This window comes from Oncorhynchus mykiss, chromosome 24 (genome assembly GCF_013265735.2).
Source record: "Oncorhynchus mykiss isolate Arlee chromosome 24, USDA_OmykA_1.1, whole genome shotgun sequence".
In the NCBI taxonomy this organism is placed as follows: Eukaryota; Metazoa; Chordata; class Actinopteri; order Salmoniformes; family Salmonidae; genus Oncorhynchus; species Oncorhynchus mykiss.
Window position 1 is genome coordinate 38,106,265 of NC_048588.1, and position 17,500 is coordinate 38,123,764.

At 43.8% G+C, this 17,500-nt stretch overlaps 1 protein-coding gene across 1 annotated transcript in view; it reads left to right on the forward strand.

Moving 5' to 3' along the window:
• LOC110511668 (tyrosine-protein kinase receptor UFO) overlaps positions 1 to 15,514 on the forward strand; it is an 81,916-nt gene extending 66,402 nt beyond the window's left edge. Inside the window, exons 14-19 of the mRNA XM_036962127.1 lie at positions 41 to 133; positions 3,523 to 3,644; positions 8,461 to 8,570; positions 9,127 to 9,286; positions 11,905 to 12,041; positions 14,613 to 15,514. Coding sequence (XP_036818022.1) covers positions 41 to 133; positions 3,523 to 3,644; positions 8,461 to 8,570; positions 9,127 to 9,286; positions 11,905 to 12,041; positions 14,613 to 15,048 — 1,058 coding nt within the window. The 3' untranslated portion in view covers positions 15,049 to 15,514. The remainder of the gene's footprint in view (positions 1 to 40; positions 134 to 3,522; positions 3,645 to 8,460; positions 8,571 to 9,126; positions 9,287 to 11,904; positions 12,042 to 14,612) is intronic.
• The last annotated feature ends 1,986 nt before the right edge of the window (positions 15,515 to 17,500 follow it).

Genomic DNA, 17,500 nt, shown 5'->3' on the forward strand with positions numbered 1-17,500 from the left:
TGAGATGAGTCCCTGTTCTCACCCGTCTCTCCTCCTCTAGTTGCCATCTGTACCCGCACTGAGATGGAAGACTTCCTGACAGAAGCTGCCTGTATGAAGGAGTTTGACCATCAGAACGTCATGAGACTGCTAGGTGAGACTGGACCAAACTACTGGGCTTGAGTGCATGTACAGGGCATTCAGGTAGTATTCAGACCCCTTTCCCTTTTTCCACAGTTTGTTACAGCGTTACAGCCTTATTCTAAAATGTATTCAATTAATGTGTTTCCTCATCAATCTACACACAATACCCCATAATGACATCACAATACCCCATAATGACATCACAACACCCCATAATGACATCACAATACCCCATAATGACATCACAATACCCCATAATGACATCACAATACCCCATAATGACACCACAATACCCCATAATGACATCACAATACCCCATAATGACATCACAATACCCCATAATGACATCACAATACCCCATAATGACATCACAATACCCCATAATGACACCACAATACCCCATAATGACATCACAATACCCCATAATGACATCACAATACCCCATAATGACATCACAATACCCCATAATGACATCACAATAACCCATAATGACATCACAATACCCCATAATGACATCACAATAACCCATAATGACATCACAATACCCCATAATGACATCACAATAACCCATAATGACATCACAATACCCCATAATGACATCACAATACCCCATAATGACATCACAATAACCCATAATGACATCACAATACCCCATAATGACATCACAATAACCCATAATGATATCACAATACCCCATAATGACATCACGATACCCCATAATGACATCACAATACCCCATAATGACATCACAATACCCCATAATGACATCACAATACCCCATAATGACATAACAATACCCCATAATGACATCACAATACCCCATAATGACATCACAATACCCCATAATGACATCACAATAACCCATAATGATATCACAATAACCCATAATGACATCACAATACCCCATAATGACATCACAATAACCCATAATGACATCACAATACCCCATAATGACATCACAATAACCCATAATGATATCACAATAACCCATAATGACATCACAATACCCCATAATGACATCACAATAACCCATAATGACATCACAATACCCCATAATGACATAACAATACCCCATAATGACATAACAATACCCCATAATGACATAACAATACCCCATAATGACATAACAATACCCCATAATGACATCACAATACCCCATAATGACATCACAATACCCCATAATGACATAACAATACCCCATAATGACATCACAATACCCCATAATGACATCACAATACCCCATAATGACATCACAATACCCCATAATGACATAACAATACCCCATAATGACATCACAATACCCAATAATGACATCACAATACCTCATAATGACATCACAATACCCCATAATGACATCACAATACCCCATAATGACATCACAATACCCCATAATGATATCACAATACCCCATAATGACATCACAATACCCCATAATGATATCACAATAACCCATAATGACATCACAATACCCCATAATGACATCACAATACCCCATAATGATATCACAATACCCCATAATGACATCACAATACCCCATAATGACATCACAATAACCCATAATGACATCACAATACCCCATAATGACATCACAATAACCCATAATGATATCACAATACCCCATAATGACATCACGATACCCCATAATGACATCACAATACCCCATAATGACATCACAATACCCCATAATGACATCACAATACCCCATAATGACATCACAATACCCCATAATGACATCACAATAACCCATAATGACATCACAATACCCCATAATGACACCACAATACCCCATAATGACATCACAATACCCCATAATGACATCACAATACCCCATAATGACATCACAATACCCCATAATGACACCACAATACCCCATAATGACATCACAATACCCCATAATGACATCACAATACCCCATAATGACACCACAATACCCCATAATGACATCACAATACCCCATAATGACATCACAATACCCCATAATGACATCACAATACCCCATAATGACATCACAATAACCCATAATGACATCACAATACCCCATAATGACATCACAATAACCCATAATGACATCACAATACCCCATAATGACATCACAATAACCCATAATGACACCACAATACCCCATAATGACATCACAATACCCCATAATGACATCACAATACCCCATAATGACATCACAATACCCCATAATGACATCACAATAACCCATAATGACATCACAATACCCCATAATGACATCACAATACCCCATAATGACATCACAATAACCCATAATGACATCACAATACCCCATAATGACATCACAATAACCCATAATGATATCACGATACCCCATAATGACATCACGATACCCCATAATGACATCACAATACCCCATAATGACATCACAATACCCCATAATGACATCACAATACCCCATAATGACATCACAATAACCCATAATGACATCACAATACCCCATAATGACATCACAATAACCCATAATGATATCACAATAACCCATAATGACATCACAATACCCCATAATGACATCACAATAACCCATAATGACATCACAATACCCCATAATGACATAACAATACCCCATAATGACATAACAATACCCCATAATGACATAACAATACCCCATAATGACATCACAATACCCCATAATGACATCACAATACCCCATAATGACATAACAATACCCCATAATGACATCACAATACCCCATAATGACATAACAATACCCCATAATGACATCACAATACCCAATAATGACATCACAATACCTCATAATGACATCACAATACCCCATAATGACATCACAATACCCCATAATGACATCACAATACCCCATAATGATATCACAATACCCCATAATGACATCACAATACCCCATAATGATATCACAATAACCCATAATGACATCACAATACCCCATAATGGCATCACAATACCCCATAATGATATCACAATAACCCATAATGACATCACAATACCCCATAATGACATCACAATACCCCATAATGACAAAGTGAAAACAGTTTTTTTATACATTTTTGCAAAATATATATATAGATGTAAAAAAAACAGAAATATCTTATTTACATAAGTATTCAGACCCTTTGCTATGAGAATCTAAATTGAGCTCAGCTGCATCCTGTTTCCATTGATCATCATTGAGATGTTTCTACAACTTGATTGGGGTCAACCTGTGATAAATTCAATTGATTGGACATGATTTGGAAAGGCACACACCTGTCTATATAAGGTCCCACAGTTGACAGTGCATTTCAGAGCACAAACCTCTGAGTACTTTCCAAATGCACTGTATGTGTATGTGTGTGTGTGTGTGTGGCCCCTGGAGAGAGTGTGACTATCCCTCTGTCTGTGTGTCTGTCTGTCTGTGTGTCCCAGGTGTGTGTCTACAGACAGTAGAGAGTGAAGGTTACCCCTCCCCTGTGGTCATCCTACCCTTTATGAAACACGGAGACCTACACAGCTACCTGCTCTACTCACGCCTTGGAGACTGCCCCGTGGTGAGCACACACACACACACACACACACACACACACACACACACACACACACACACACACACACACACACACACACACACACACACACACACACACACACACACACACCCACACACCGCACACACACACCGCACGCATGCACACCCACACACACCGCACACACACACACACCGCACACACACCGCACACACACACACCCACACACACCGCACACACACACACCCACACACACCGCACACACACACACACACCGCACACACACCGCACGCATGCACACACACACACCGCACACACACCGCACACACACACACACCGCACACACACCGCACACACACACACCCACACACACCGCACACACACACACACACCGCACACACACACACACACACCGCACGCATGCACACACACACACACACCGCACACACACACACACACACACGCGCACACAGGGGAGGAGAACTATCTCTTACTGATCAACTTCACTATCAGCTCTTCTTAAGGGAGGACATGTTCATTTGGAAGACAGACTACACACAGACCAGTGTTAATAAACACTACACTATGACTCTGTACAGACCAGTGTTGATAAACACTACACTATGACTCTGTACAGACCAGTGTTAATAAACACTACACTATGACTCTGTACAGACCAGTGTTAATAAACACTAAACTATGACTCTGTACAGACCAGTGTTGATAAAAACTACACTATGACTCTGTACAGACCAGTGTTGATAAACACTACACTATGACTCTGTACAGACTAGTGTTAATAAACACTACACTATGACTCTGTACAGACCAGTGTTAATAAACACTAAACTATGACTCTGTACAGACCAGTGTTAATAAACACTACACTATGACTCTGTACAGACCAGTGTTGATAAACACTACACTATGACTCTGTACAGACCAGTGTTGATAAACACTACACTATGACTCTGTACAGACCAGTGTTAATAAACACTACACTATGACTCTGTACAGACCAGTGTTAATAAACACTAAACTATGACTCTGTACAGACCAGTGTTGATAAACACTACACTATGACTCTGTACAGACCAGTGTTAATAAACACTACACTATGACTCTGTACAGACCAGTGTTGATAAACACTACACTATGACTCTGTACAGACCAGTGTTAATAAACACTAAACTATGACTCTGTACAGACCAGTGTTAATAAACACTAAACTATGACTCTGTACAGACCAGTGTTAATAAACACTAAACTATGACTCTGTACAGACCAGTGTTAATAAACACTACACTATGACTCTGTACAGACCAGTGTTGATAAACACTACACTATGACTCTGTACAGACCAGTGTTGATAAACACTACACTATGACTCTGTACAGACCAGTGTTAATAAACACTACACTATGACTCTGTACAGACCAGTGTTGATAAACACTACACTATGACTCTGTACAGACCAGTGTTGATAAACACTACACTATGACTCTGTACAGACCAGTGTTGATAAACACTACACTATGACTCTGTACAGACCAGTGTTAATAAACACTACACTATGACTCTGTACAGACCAGTGTTGATAAACACTACACTATGACTCTGTACAGACCAGTGTTGATAAACACTACACTATGACTCTGTACAGACCAGTGTTAATAAACACTACACTATGACTCTGTACAGACCAGTGTTAATAAACACTACACTAAGACTCTGTACAGACCAGTGTTAATAAACACTAAACTACGACTCTGTACAGACCAGTGTTAATAAACACTAAACTATGACTCTGTACAGACTAGTGTTGAGAAACACTGGGCCTTATCCAAACTAGAGTTCCTAGCAAATGTTGAAATGTTGCAGGATTTAGGAAATGGTCCAAAAACACTCTAGTGTAGAAGTTGACGTCCCAGCCTCCCTCTGGGACTAGGGTGGACTGCACCACTCTGTCTGCTATGGGGGGAACAGACTATACCACTCTGTCTGCTATGGGGGGAACATACTATATACCACTATGCCTGCTATGGGGAGAACAGACTATTCCACTAGTATAAATATAATATATATATATAATATCATCTCTATGTCACATGGTTCAGTCCTGGAAACATAAGACTCTCTGTCACAGAGGAGTATGTCGCCCTCTAGTGTACTGAAAACAAACATGCAGGTCTACCCTTTATGTGGGGGTGGCTTTGGGTACAGCAGAACCGCCCCCGCCTATCGTCAGGCAATGCTCAAACCCTACAGGCTATGCTCAAACCCTACAGGCTATGCTCAAACCCTTCAGGCTATGCTCAAACCCTACAGGCTATGCTCAAACCCTACAGGCTATGCTTAAACACTACAGGCTATGCTCAAACACTACAGGCTATGCTCAAACCCTACAGGCTATGCTCAAAACCTTCAGGCTATGCTTAAACCCTTCAGGCTATGCTCAAACCCTACAGGCTATGCTCAAACCCTACAGGCTATGCTCAAACCCAACCCTACAGGCTATGCTCAAACCCTACAGGCTATGCTCAAACCCTACAGGCTATGCTCAAACCCTACAGGCTATGCTCAAACCCTACAGGCTATGCTCAAACCCTACAGGCTATGCTCAAACACTACAGGCTATGCTTAAACCCTTCAGGCTATGCTCAAACCCTACAGGCTATGCTCAAACTCTACAGGCTATGCTCAAACCCTACAGGCTATGCTCAAACCCTACAGGCTATGCTTAAACCCTACAGGCTATGCTCAAACCCTACAGGCTATGCTCAAACCCTACAGGCTATGCTCAAACCCTTCAGGCTATGCTCAAACCCTACAGGCTATGCTCAAACCCTACAGGCTATGCTCAAACCCTACAGGCTAGGCTCAAACCCTACAGGCTATGCTCAAACCCTACAGGCTATGCTCAAACCCTACAGGCTATGCTCAAACCCTACAGGCTATGCTCAAACCCTACAGGCTATGCTCAAACCCTACAGGCTATGCTCAAACCCAACCCTACAGGCTATGCTCAAACCCTACAGGCTATGCTCAAACACTACAGGCTATGCTCAAACCCTACAGGCTATGCTCAAACCCTACAGGCTATGCTCAAACACTACAGGCTATGCTCAAACCCTACAGGCTATGTTCAAACCCAACCCTACAGGCTATGCTCAAACCCTTCAGGCTATGCTCAAACCCTTCAGGCTATGCTCAAACCCTACAGGCTATGCTCAAACCCTACAGGCTATGCTCAAACCCAACCCTACAGGCTATGCTCAAACCCTACAGGCTATGCTCAAACCCTACAGGCTATGCTCAAACCCTACAGGCTATGCTCAAACCCTACAGGCTATGCTCAAACCCTTCAGGCTATGCTCAAACCCTACAGGCTATGCTCAAACCCTTCAGGCTATGCTCAAACCCTTCAGGCTATTCTCAAACCCTACAGGCTATGCTCAATCCCTACACCCCAACCTGAGCACTCGGTTCTGACACCTCTGGTCTCAAGGGCCGTCCCTTCGTAAATCAATAGTAGTTGCACTAGTCTTTTCCCACTGACTTTTCTGATATCTTCTTTATGGAGGGAAAACATGCCTTACCGTGTGTGATATGTGGCTGTCTCACCAACTGTAAATCTCTGTGGATTAGACTGTCTGCTAAATGACTAACGTGTCAATGTCGAGGTCAATTTTTTCTGTAAAACCTTCAGATATAAATATAAATATGTTGTGTAGAACAGCCATGTATCTCTGACATTAAGGGATCCTGGCAGGTCTATTCTTAGTATTTCTACCTGTAGCACAACTGAACCCTGGCAGTAAAACATTTGAATAATCCTTGTCTCTCTGTGTGTTGTCCTCCAGTACAAATAATCTGTCTGTCTCTCTGTGTTGTCCTCCAGTACAAATAATCTCTTTGTCTCTCTGTGTTGTCCTCCAGTACAAATAATCTGTCTCTCTGTGTTGTCCTCCAGTACAAATAATCTGTCTGTCTCTTTGTCTCTCTGTGTTGTCCTCCAGTACAAATAATCTGTCTCTCTGTGTTGTCCTCCAGTACAAATAATCTGTCTGTCTCTTTGTCTCTCCCTGTCTCTCTATCTCTCCCTGTCTCTCTCTCTCTGTCTCTTTGTCTCTCCCTGTCTCTCTGTGTTGTCCTCCAGTACAAATAATATCTCTCTGTCTCTTTGTCTCTCCCTGTCTCTCTATCTCTCCCTGTCTCTCTCTCTCTCTGTCTCTTTGTCTCTCTCTGTCTCTTTGTCTCTCTCTGTCTCTTTGTCTCTCTCTGTCTCTTTGTCTCTCTGTCTCTTTGTTTCTCTCTGTCTCTCTATCTCTGTCGATATCTCTCTCTCTCTCTGTCTCTGTCTCTTTGTCTCTCTCTGTCGATCTCTCTCTCTCTGTCTCTCTGTCTTTGTCTCTCTCTCTGTCTCTCTGTCTTTGTCTCTCTCTGTCGATCTCTCTCTCTCTCTGTCTTTGTCTCTCTCTGTCTCATTGACTCTCTGTCGATCTCTCTCTCTGTCTTTGTCTCTCTCTGTCTCTCTCTCTCTCTGTCGATCTCTCTCTCTGTCTCATTGTCTCTCTCTGTCTCATTGACTCTCTGTCGATCTCTCTCTCTGTCTCATTGACTCTCTGGCGATCTCTCTCTCTCTGTCTCATTGACTCTCTGTCAATCTCTCTCTGTCTCATTGTCTCTCTCTCTGTGTCTCTGTCTCATTGACTCTCTGTCGATCTCTCTCTCTCTCTCTCTCTCTCTGTCTGTCTCAGTATCTGCTGTTAATTACCCTCCTGAACCCTGACAGTGGTACGCTGTAATAACACCTGTCTCCCTCTCTATCATCCTGCAGTACCTGCCGTCTCAGATGCTGGTGAAGTTCATGGTGGATATCGCCAAGGGGATGGAGTATCTCAGCAGAAACAACTTCATCCACAGAGACCTGGCTGCAAGGAACTGCATGTAATAACCAGCACTGTTGCTTCCTATCAGTATCGCTATCTCTAGGCTAGGTTTCTCTGTTTCTATCTCTCTTTCACTATCACTCTCTTTTTTTTAAATATTGTTGCCTTCAGGCTTTATTGTTGCCTCCAGGCTGAACCCAGCTCTCTCACTCTCCCTCTCTCTCTCTCTCTCTCTCTCTCTCTCTCTCTCTCTCTCCTGCTCTCTCTCTCTCTCTGTCTCTCTCTCTCTCTCTCTCTCTCTCTCACTCTTCTGCTCTCTCTCTCTCTCTCTCTCTGTCTCTCTCTCTCTCTCTCTCTCTGTGTTCCAGGCTGAATCCAACTCTCTCTATCTCTCTCTCTCTCTCTGTCTCTCTCTCTCCCTCTCCTGCTCTCTCTCTGTCTCTCTCTCTGTGTTCCAGGCTGAACCCATTTCTCTCTCTGTCTCTCTCTCTCTCTCTGTGTTCCAGGCTGAACCCATGTCTCTCTCTCACTCTCTCTCCCTCTCCTGCTCTCTCTCTGTCTCTCTCTCTCTGTGTTCCAGGCTGAACCCATGTCTTTCTCTGTGTGTGTTCCAGGCTGAATGAGAACATGAATGTGTGTGTTGCTGACTTCGGCCTTTCTAAGAAGATATATAACGGAGACTACTACCGCCAGGGTCGCATCTCTAAGATGCCCGTCAAATGGATCGCCATCGAGAGCCTGGCAGACCGCGTCTACACCACCAAGAGCGATGTGGTGAGTCTAATGCATGTAGTGGTGTGTATATAGTGGTGAGTCTAATGCATGTAGTGGTGTGTATATAGTGGTGAGTCTAATGCATGTAGTGGTGTGTATATAGTGTTGTGTATATAGTGGTGAGTCTAATGCATGTAGTGGTGTGTTTATAGTGGTGTGTTTATAGTGTTGTGTGTGTAGTGGTGTGTATATAGTGGTGTGTATAATGTATGTAGTGGTGTGTTTATAGTGTTGTGTGTGTAGTGGTGTGTATAATGTATGTAGTGGTGTGTTTATAGTGGTGTGTATATAGTGGTGTGTTTATAGTGTTGTGTGTGTAGTGGTGTGTTTATAGTGTTGTGTGTGTAGTGGTGTGTATATAGTGGTGTGTATAATGTATGTAGTGGTGTGTTTATAGTGTTGTGTGTGTAGTGGTGTGTATATAGTGGTGTGTATAATGTATGTAGTGGTGTGTTTATAGTGGTGTGTATATAGTGGTGTGTATAATGTATGTAGTGGTGTGTATATAGTGGTGTGTATATAGTGGTGTGTATGTAGTGGTGTGTAATAATGGTGTGTGTGTAGTGGTGTGTGTGTAGTGGTGTGGTGTGTATATAGTGGTGTGTATATAGGGGTGTGTATATAGGCGTGTGTATGTAGTGGTGTGTATATAATGGTGTGTATATAGTGGTGCGTGTGTGTAGTGGTGTGTGTAGTGGTGTGTATATAGTGGTGTGTATATAGTGGTGTGTATATAGGGGTGTGTATATAGTGGTGTGTATGCAGTGGTGTGTATATAGTGGTGTGTATATAGGGGTGTGTATATAGTGGTGTGTATGTAGTGGTGTGTATATAGTGGTGTGTATATAGTGGTGTGTGTGTAGTGGTGTGTATATAGTGGTGTGTGTAGTGGTGTGTATGTAGTGGTGTGTTTATAGTGGTGTGTGTGTGTATAATGTATATAGTGGTGTGTATATAGTGGTGTGTATGTGGTGGTGTGGATATAGGGGTGTATATATAGTGGTGTGTATATAGGGGTGTGTATATAGTGGTATGTATATTGTGGTGTGTATATTGTGGTGTGTATATAGGGGTGTGTATATAGGGGTGTGTATATAGTGGTGTGTATATAGTGGTGTGTATATAGGGGTGTGTATATAGGGGTGTGTATATAGTGGTGTGTAAATAGGGGTGTGTATATAGGGGTGTGTATATAGGGGTGTGTATATAGGGGTGTGTATATAGTGGTGTGTGTGTGTAGTGGTGTGTATGTAGTGGTGTGTTTATAGTGGTGTGTGTGTGTATAATGTATATAGTTGTGTGTATATAGTGGTGTGTATGTGGTGGTGTTTATATAGGGGTGTATATATAGTGGTATGTGTATATAGTGGTGTATATAGTGGTGTGTATGTAGTGGTGTGTATATAGTGGTGTGTGTGTAGTGGTGTGTATATAGGGGTGTGTATATAGGGGTGTATATATAGTGGTGTGTATATAGTGGTGTGTATATAGTGGTGTGTATATAGGGGTGTGTATATAGGGGTGTGCTCATAGTGGTGTGCACGTAGTGGTGTGTATGTGGTGTGTATATAGTGGTGTATATATAGTGGTGTGCATGTGTGTGCATACAAATGTATTTTTTCTCAGCACCAGTTAATTCCCCTCCTATAATAAAGCCTAACTTCTTTGGTGTGTATATAGTGGTGTGTATATAGTGGTGTGTATATAGTGGTGTGTATATAGGGGTGTGCTCATAGTGGTGTGTATATAGTGGTGTGTATGTGGTGTGTATATAGTGGTGTATATATAGTGGTGTGTATATAGTGGTGTGTATATAGTGTGTATATAGTGGTGTGTGTATATAGGGGTGTGTATGTAGGGGTGTGCTCATAGTGGTGTGCACGTAGTGGTGTGCATGTGTGTCCATACAAATTGATTTTTTCTCAGCACCAGTTAATTCCCCTCCTATAATAAAGCCTAACTTCTTTGGTGTGTTGTCTATGAGAGGAATTAGGCTTAGGCGAACATGTCAGTGTTTTAATGCTTTGATATGTTCACAGGCTTAGCTGCTGTTTTCCTAATGTGGATTTGTGTTTGTGTAATGTGTGAGACTGAGGCTCCTCTGACCCCCTCTCTCTCCTCTCTCTGACTCGCTCTCTCTCTGACACTCTCTCCTCTCTCTGACTCACTCTCTCTCGCTCCTCTCTCTGACACTCTCTCCTCTCTCTCTCTCTCACTCTCACTCTCTCCTCTCTCTCTCACTCTCTCCTCTCTCTCTCCCTCCCTCCCTCCTCTCTGACTCTCTCTCCCTCTCTCTGACCCTCTCTCACTCTCTCCTCTCTCCCTCTCTCTGACCCTCTCTCCCTCTCTTCATTCTCTGATCCTCTCTCCCTCTCTCCTCTCTCTGACCCTCTCTCCCTCTCTCCTCTCTCTGACCCTCTCTCCCTTCTCTCCTCTGACCCTCTCTCCCTCCTCTCTCTGACCCTCTCTCTCACTCCCTGATTTCTCTGACCCTCTCTCCTCTCTCTGACCGTCTCTCACGCCCTCTCTCTCCCTACCTCCCTTCCTCTCTCTCATCCATTCCTCCCTCCTTTCTCTCCCTACCTCACTTCTCCTCCCCCTCTCTCCCTCTCTCTCAGTGGTCATTTGGCGTGACCATGTGGGAGATAGCATCGCGCGGCCAGACTCCGTACCCAGGTGTGGAGAACAGTGAGATATATGACTACCTGAGACAAGGAAACCGTCTCAAACAACCTCCAGACTGTCTGGACAGCATGTGAGTGGATCAACACTAGTTTTTCTTCTTACAACAGACCTGGGTCAATATAAAAACAGACCTGGGTCAATATACTGTAAATAAAAACAGACCTGGGTCAATATAAAAACAGACCTGGGTCAATATAAAAACAGACCTGGGTCAATATAAAAACAAACCTGGGTCAATATAAAAACAGACCTGGGTCAATATACTGTAAATAAAAACAGACCTGGGTCAATATACTGTAAATAAAAACAGACCTGGGTCAATATACTGTAAATAAAAACAGACCTGGGTCAATATAAAAACAGACCTGGGTCAATATACTGTAAATAAAAACAGACCTGGGTCAATATACTGTAAACAAAAACAGACCTGGGTCAATATACTGTAAATAAAAACAGACCTGGGTCAATATACTGTAAATAAAAACAGACCTGGGTCAATATAAAAACAGACCTGGGTCAATATACTGTAAATAAAAACAGACCTGGGTCAATATAAAAACAGACCTGGGTCAATATAAAAACAGACCTGGGTCAATATACTGTAAATAAAAACAGACCTGGGTCAATATACTGTAAACAAAAACAGACCTGGGTCAATATACTGTAAATAAAAACAGACCTGGGTCAATATACTGTAAACAAAAACAGACCTGGGTCAATATACTGTAAATAAAAACAGACCTGGGTCAATATACTGTAAATAAAAACAGACCTGGGTCAATATACTGTAAACAAAAACAGACCTGGGTCAATATACTGTAAATAAAAACAGACCTGGGTCAATATACTGTAAATAAAAACAGACCTGGGTCAATATACTGTAAATAAACAGACCTGGGTCAATATAAAAACAGACCTGGGTCAATATACTGTAAATAAAAACAGACCTGGGTCAATATAAAAACTGACCTGGGTCAATATAAAAACAGACCTGGGTCAATATAAAAACAAACCTGGGTCAATATAAAAACAGACCTGGGTCAATATACTGTAAATAAAAACAGACCTGGGTCAATATACTGTAAATAAAAACAGACCTGGGTCAATATACTGTAAACAAAAACAGACCTGGGTCAATATACTGTAAATAAAAACAGACCTGGGTCAATATACTGTAAATAAAAACAGACCTGGGTCAATATACTGTAAATAAACAGACCTGGGTCAATATAAAAACAGACCTGGGTCAATATACTGTAAATAAAAACAGACCTGGGTCAATATAAAAACTGACCTGGGTCAATATAAAAACAGACCTGGGTCAATATAAAAACAAACCTGGGTCAATATAAAAACAGACCTGGGTCAATATACTGTAAATAAAAACAGACCTGGGTCAATTTACTGTAAATAAAAACAGACCTGGGTCAATATAAAAACAGACCTGGGTCAATATAAAAACTGACCTGGGTCAATATAAAAACAGACCTGGGTCAATATAAAAACAGACCTGGGTCAATATAAAAACAGACCTGGGTCAATATACTGTATATAAAATACTGATTTCCATGTAGTTTGCCTGGTTCTTTGGCTGCACCAATAGGATAACCCTTTTTGGTTCCATGTAGAACCCTCTGTGGAAAGGGTTTAACAATGGAACCCAAAAGGGTTCTACCTGGAACCAAAAAGGGTTCTCCTATGGGGACAGCCGAGGAACCCTTTTAGGTTCTAGATCAGTGTTTCCCAACCCTGGCTCTTCAGTACTCCTAACAGTACACCTTGTCATGTAGCCCTGGACAAGCTTGATGATTAGTTGACAAGGTGAATCAGGTGTGCTTGTCCAGGATTATTGTTGGGGGTACTGAAGGACCAGGGTTATTGTTGGGGTACTGAAAGACCAGGGTTATTGTTGGGGTACTGAAGGACCAGGGTTATTGTTGGGGTACTGAAGGACCAGGGTTTTGTTGGGGGTACTGAAGGACCAGGGTTATTGTTGGGGGTACTGAAGGACCAGGGTTATTGTTGGGGTACTGAAGGACCAGGGTTACTGTTGGGGGTACTGAATGACCAGGGTTACTGTTGGGGTACTGAAGGACCAGGGTTATTGTTGGGGTACTGAAGGACCAGGGTTATTGTTGGGGTACTGAAGGACCAGGGTTACTGTTGGGGGTACTGAATGACCAGGGTTACTGTTGGGGTACTGAAGGACCAGGGTTATTGTTGGGGTACTGAAGGACCAGGGTTATTGTTGGGGTACTGAAGGACCAGGGTTATTGTTGGGGTACTGAAGGACCAGGGTTATTGTTGGGTGTACTGAAGGACCAGGGTTATTGTTGGGGTACTGAATGACCAGGGTTATTGTTGGGGTACTGAAGGACCAGGGTTATTGTTGGGGTACTGAAGGACCAGGGTTGGGAACCACCGTTTCTTCAAACTGTATAATGTCACAATAGTGAAACTCCAGCTAAATCAAGTATTACAAATTCAGTTATAACCAAACCTCTACTCTCTACTCTCCTTCTCTCCTCTCGCTTCTCTTCCTCTCTCCTATCCTTCTCTCCTCCTATCTCCTATCTCCTCACCTTCTCTCCTCTATTCTCCTCCTGTCTCCTCTCTCCTCCTTCTCTCCTCTCTCCTTCAGTTATTCCCTGATGTTCTCCTGCTGGTTCTTGAGTCCTAAGGACCGTCCTCTGTTTGAGACGCTACGTGGGGAGCTGCAGAAGGCTCTCGAGGACCTGCCGGACTCCCAGGACCCAGATGAGATCCTCTATGTCAACATGGAGGAGTCGATGGAGCTGGGGGCCGTGGGGGGACGCGACCCGGCCGGGTGCCTGAAGGGCTTGGACTCTGTGGCCACGGTGGAGGTGCACCACACTCACCCTAGCCGCTATGTCCTCTGTCCCCAACACGACACCAACCGCCTGCTCTCTGACTCCCTGGAGAGTCTTAACCTGGTGTCCTCCTCTTCCGCCACGCTGCCCCTGGGGACAACCCTACAACCCTCCGGCTGCTCCCCTCCGACAAGCACGGCAGAGGTGCAGGAGGACAGGGGAGGGCCCAGGAAGGTACCCTGGTAGTGATGAAGGGCTCTACGCTCACCACTGTCACAGAGTCAATACAGACTGGTCAATACCATCAGAACTATACAATCCCTCCTGTTGGTATTCACTGTCAGTCTTGACAGACAGACTGGACAATACCATCAGAACTATACAATCCCTCCTGTTGGTATTCACTGTCAGTGTTTGCACAAACATAATCCTACACACACCCATTCGCACTCCTTTAGGCATTCCACGTTGTGATTGAAATAGTGGGATTGTCCAAATGTATATAGTTACGTCTTCACATCTCCTCCTTCTTATTAAGCACACTTCGTACCATAATGGGTCTACAGGCTATTGGCTCTGAAACCCTTCAGACAGACCAGACAGTAAAGACCAGTTCACCTCAGACAGACGAGACAGTAAAGACCAGTACCCCTCAGACAGACCAGACAGTAAAGACCAGTACCCCTCAGACAGACCAGACAGTAAAGACCAGTTCTCCTCAGACAGTAAAGACCAGTACCCCTCAGACAGACCAGACAGTAAAGACCAGTACCCCTCAGACAGACCAGACAGTAAAGACCAGTTCCCCTCAGACAGACCAGACAGTAAAGACCAGTACCCCTCAGACAGACCAGACAGTAAAGACCAGTACCCCTCAGACAGACCAGACAGTAAAGACCAGTACCCCTCAGACAGACCAGACAGTAAAGACCAGTAAAGACCAGTACCCCTCAGACAGTAAAGACCAGTAAAGACCAGTACCCCTCAGACAGACCAGACAGTAAAGACCAGTTCCCCTCAGACAGTAAAGACCAGTAAAGACCAGTTCCCCTCAGACAGACCAGACAGTAAAGACCAGTACCCCTCAGACAGACCAGACAGTAAAGACCAGTACCCCTCAGACAGACCAGACAGTAAAGACCAGTTCCCCTCAGACAGTAAAGACCAGTACCCCTCAGACAGACCAGACAGTAAAGACCAGTACCCCTCAGACAGACCAGACAGTAAAGACCAGTTCCCCACAGACAGTAAAGACCAGTACCCCTCAGACAGACCAGCCAGTAAAGACCAGTACCCCTCAGACAGTAAAGACCAGTACCCCTCAGACAGACCAGACAGTAAAGACCAGTACCCCTCAGACAGTAAAGACCAGTACCCCTCAGACAGTAAAGACCAGTACCCCTCAGACAGACCAGACAGTAAAGACCAGTACCCCTCAGACAGTAAAGACCAGTACCCCTCAGACAGACCAGACAGTAAAGACCAGTACCCCTCAGACAGACCAGACAGTAAAGACCAGTTCCCCACAGACAGTAAAGACCAGTACCCCTCAGACAGACCAGACAGTAAAGACCAGTACCCCTCAGACAGTAAAGACCAGTACCCCTCAGACAGACCAGACAGTAAAGACCAGTACCCCTCAGACAGTAAAGACCAGTACCCCTCAGACAGTAAAGACCAGTACCCCTCAGACAGACCAGACAGTAAAGACCAGTACCCCTCAGACAGACCAGACAGTAAAGACCAGTTCCCCACAGACAGTAAAGACCAGTACCCCTCAGACAGACCAGACAGTAAAGACCAGTACCCCTCAGACAGTAAAGACCAGTACCCCTCAGACAGACCAGACAGTAAAGACCAGTACCCCTCAGACAGTAAAGACCAGTACCCCTCAGACAGTAAAGACCAGTACCCGTCAGACAGACCAGACAGTAAAGACCAGTACCCCTCAGACAGACCCGACAGTAAAGACCAGTACCCCTCAGACAGACCAGACAGTAAAGACCAGTACCCCTCAGACAGACCAGACAGTAAAGACCAGTACCCCTGAGACAGACCAGACAGTAAAGACCAGTACCCCTCAGACAGTAAAGACCAGTACCCCTCAGACAGTAAAGACCAGTACCCCTCAGACAGACCAGACAGTAAAGACCAGTACCCCTCAGACAGACCAGACAGTAAAGACCAGTACCCGTCAGACAGACCAGACAGTAAAGACCAGTACCCCTCAGACAGACCAGACAGTAAAGACCAGTACCCCTCAGACAGACCAGACCAGACAGTAAAGACCAGTACCCCTCAGACAGACCAGACAGTAAAGACCAGTACCCCTCAGACAGACCAGACAGTAAAGACCAGTACCCCTCAGACAGACCAGACAGTAAAGACCAGTACCCCTCAGACAGTAAAGACCAGTACCCCTCAGACAGTAAAGACCAGTACCCCTCAGACAGACCAGAAGTCCTTGTCCACACAAACTACATGCAGGACAATCATCAGTACCAGCTAAGACCCTGCCATATAGTGATCTACACAGTACCAGCTAAGACCCTGCCAAAGAGTGATCTACACAGTACCAGCTAAGACCCTGCCATATAGTGATCTACACAGTACCAGCTAAGACCCTGCCATATAGTGATCTACACAGTACCAGCTAAGACCCTGCCATATAGTGATCTACACAGTACCAGCTAAGACC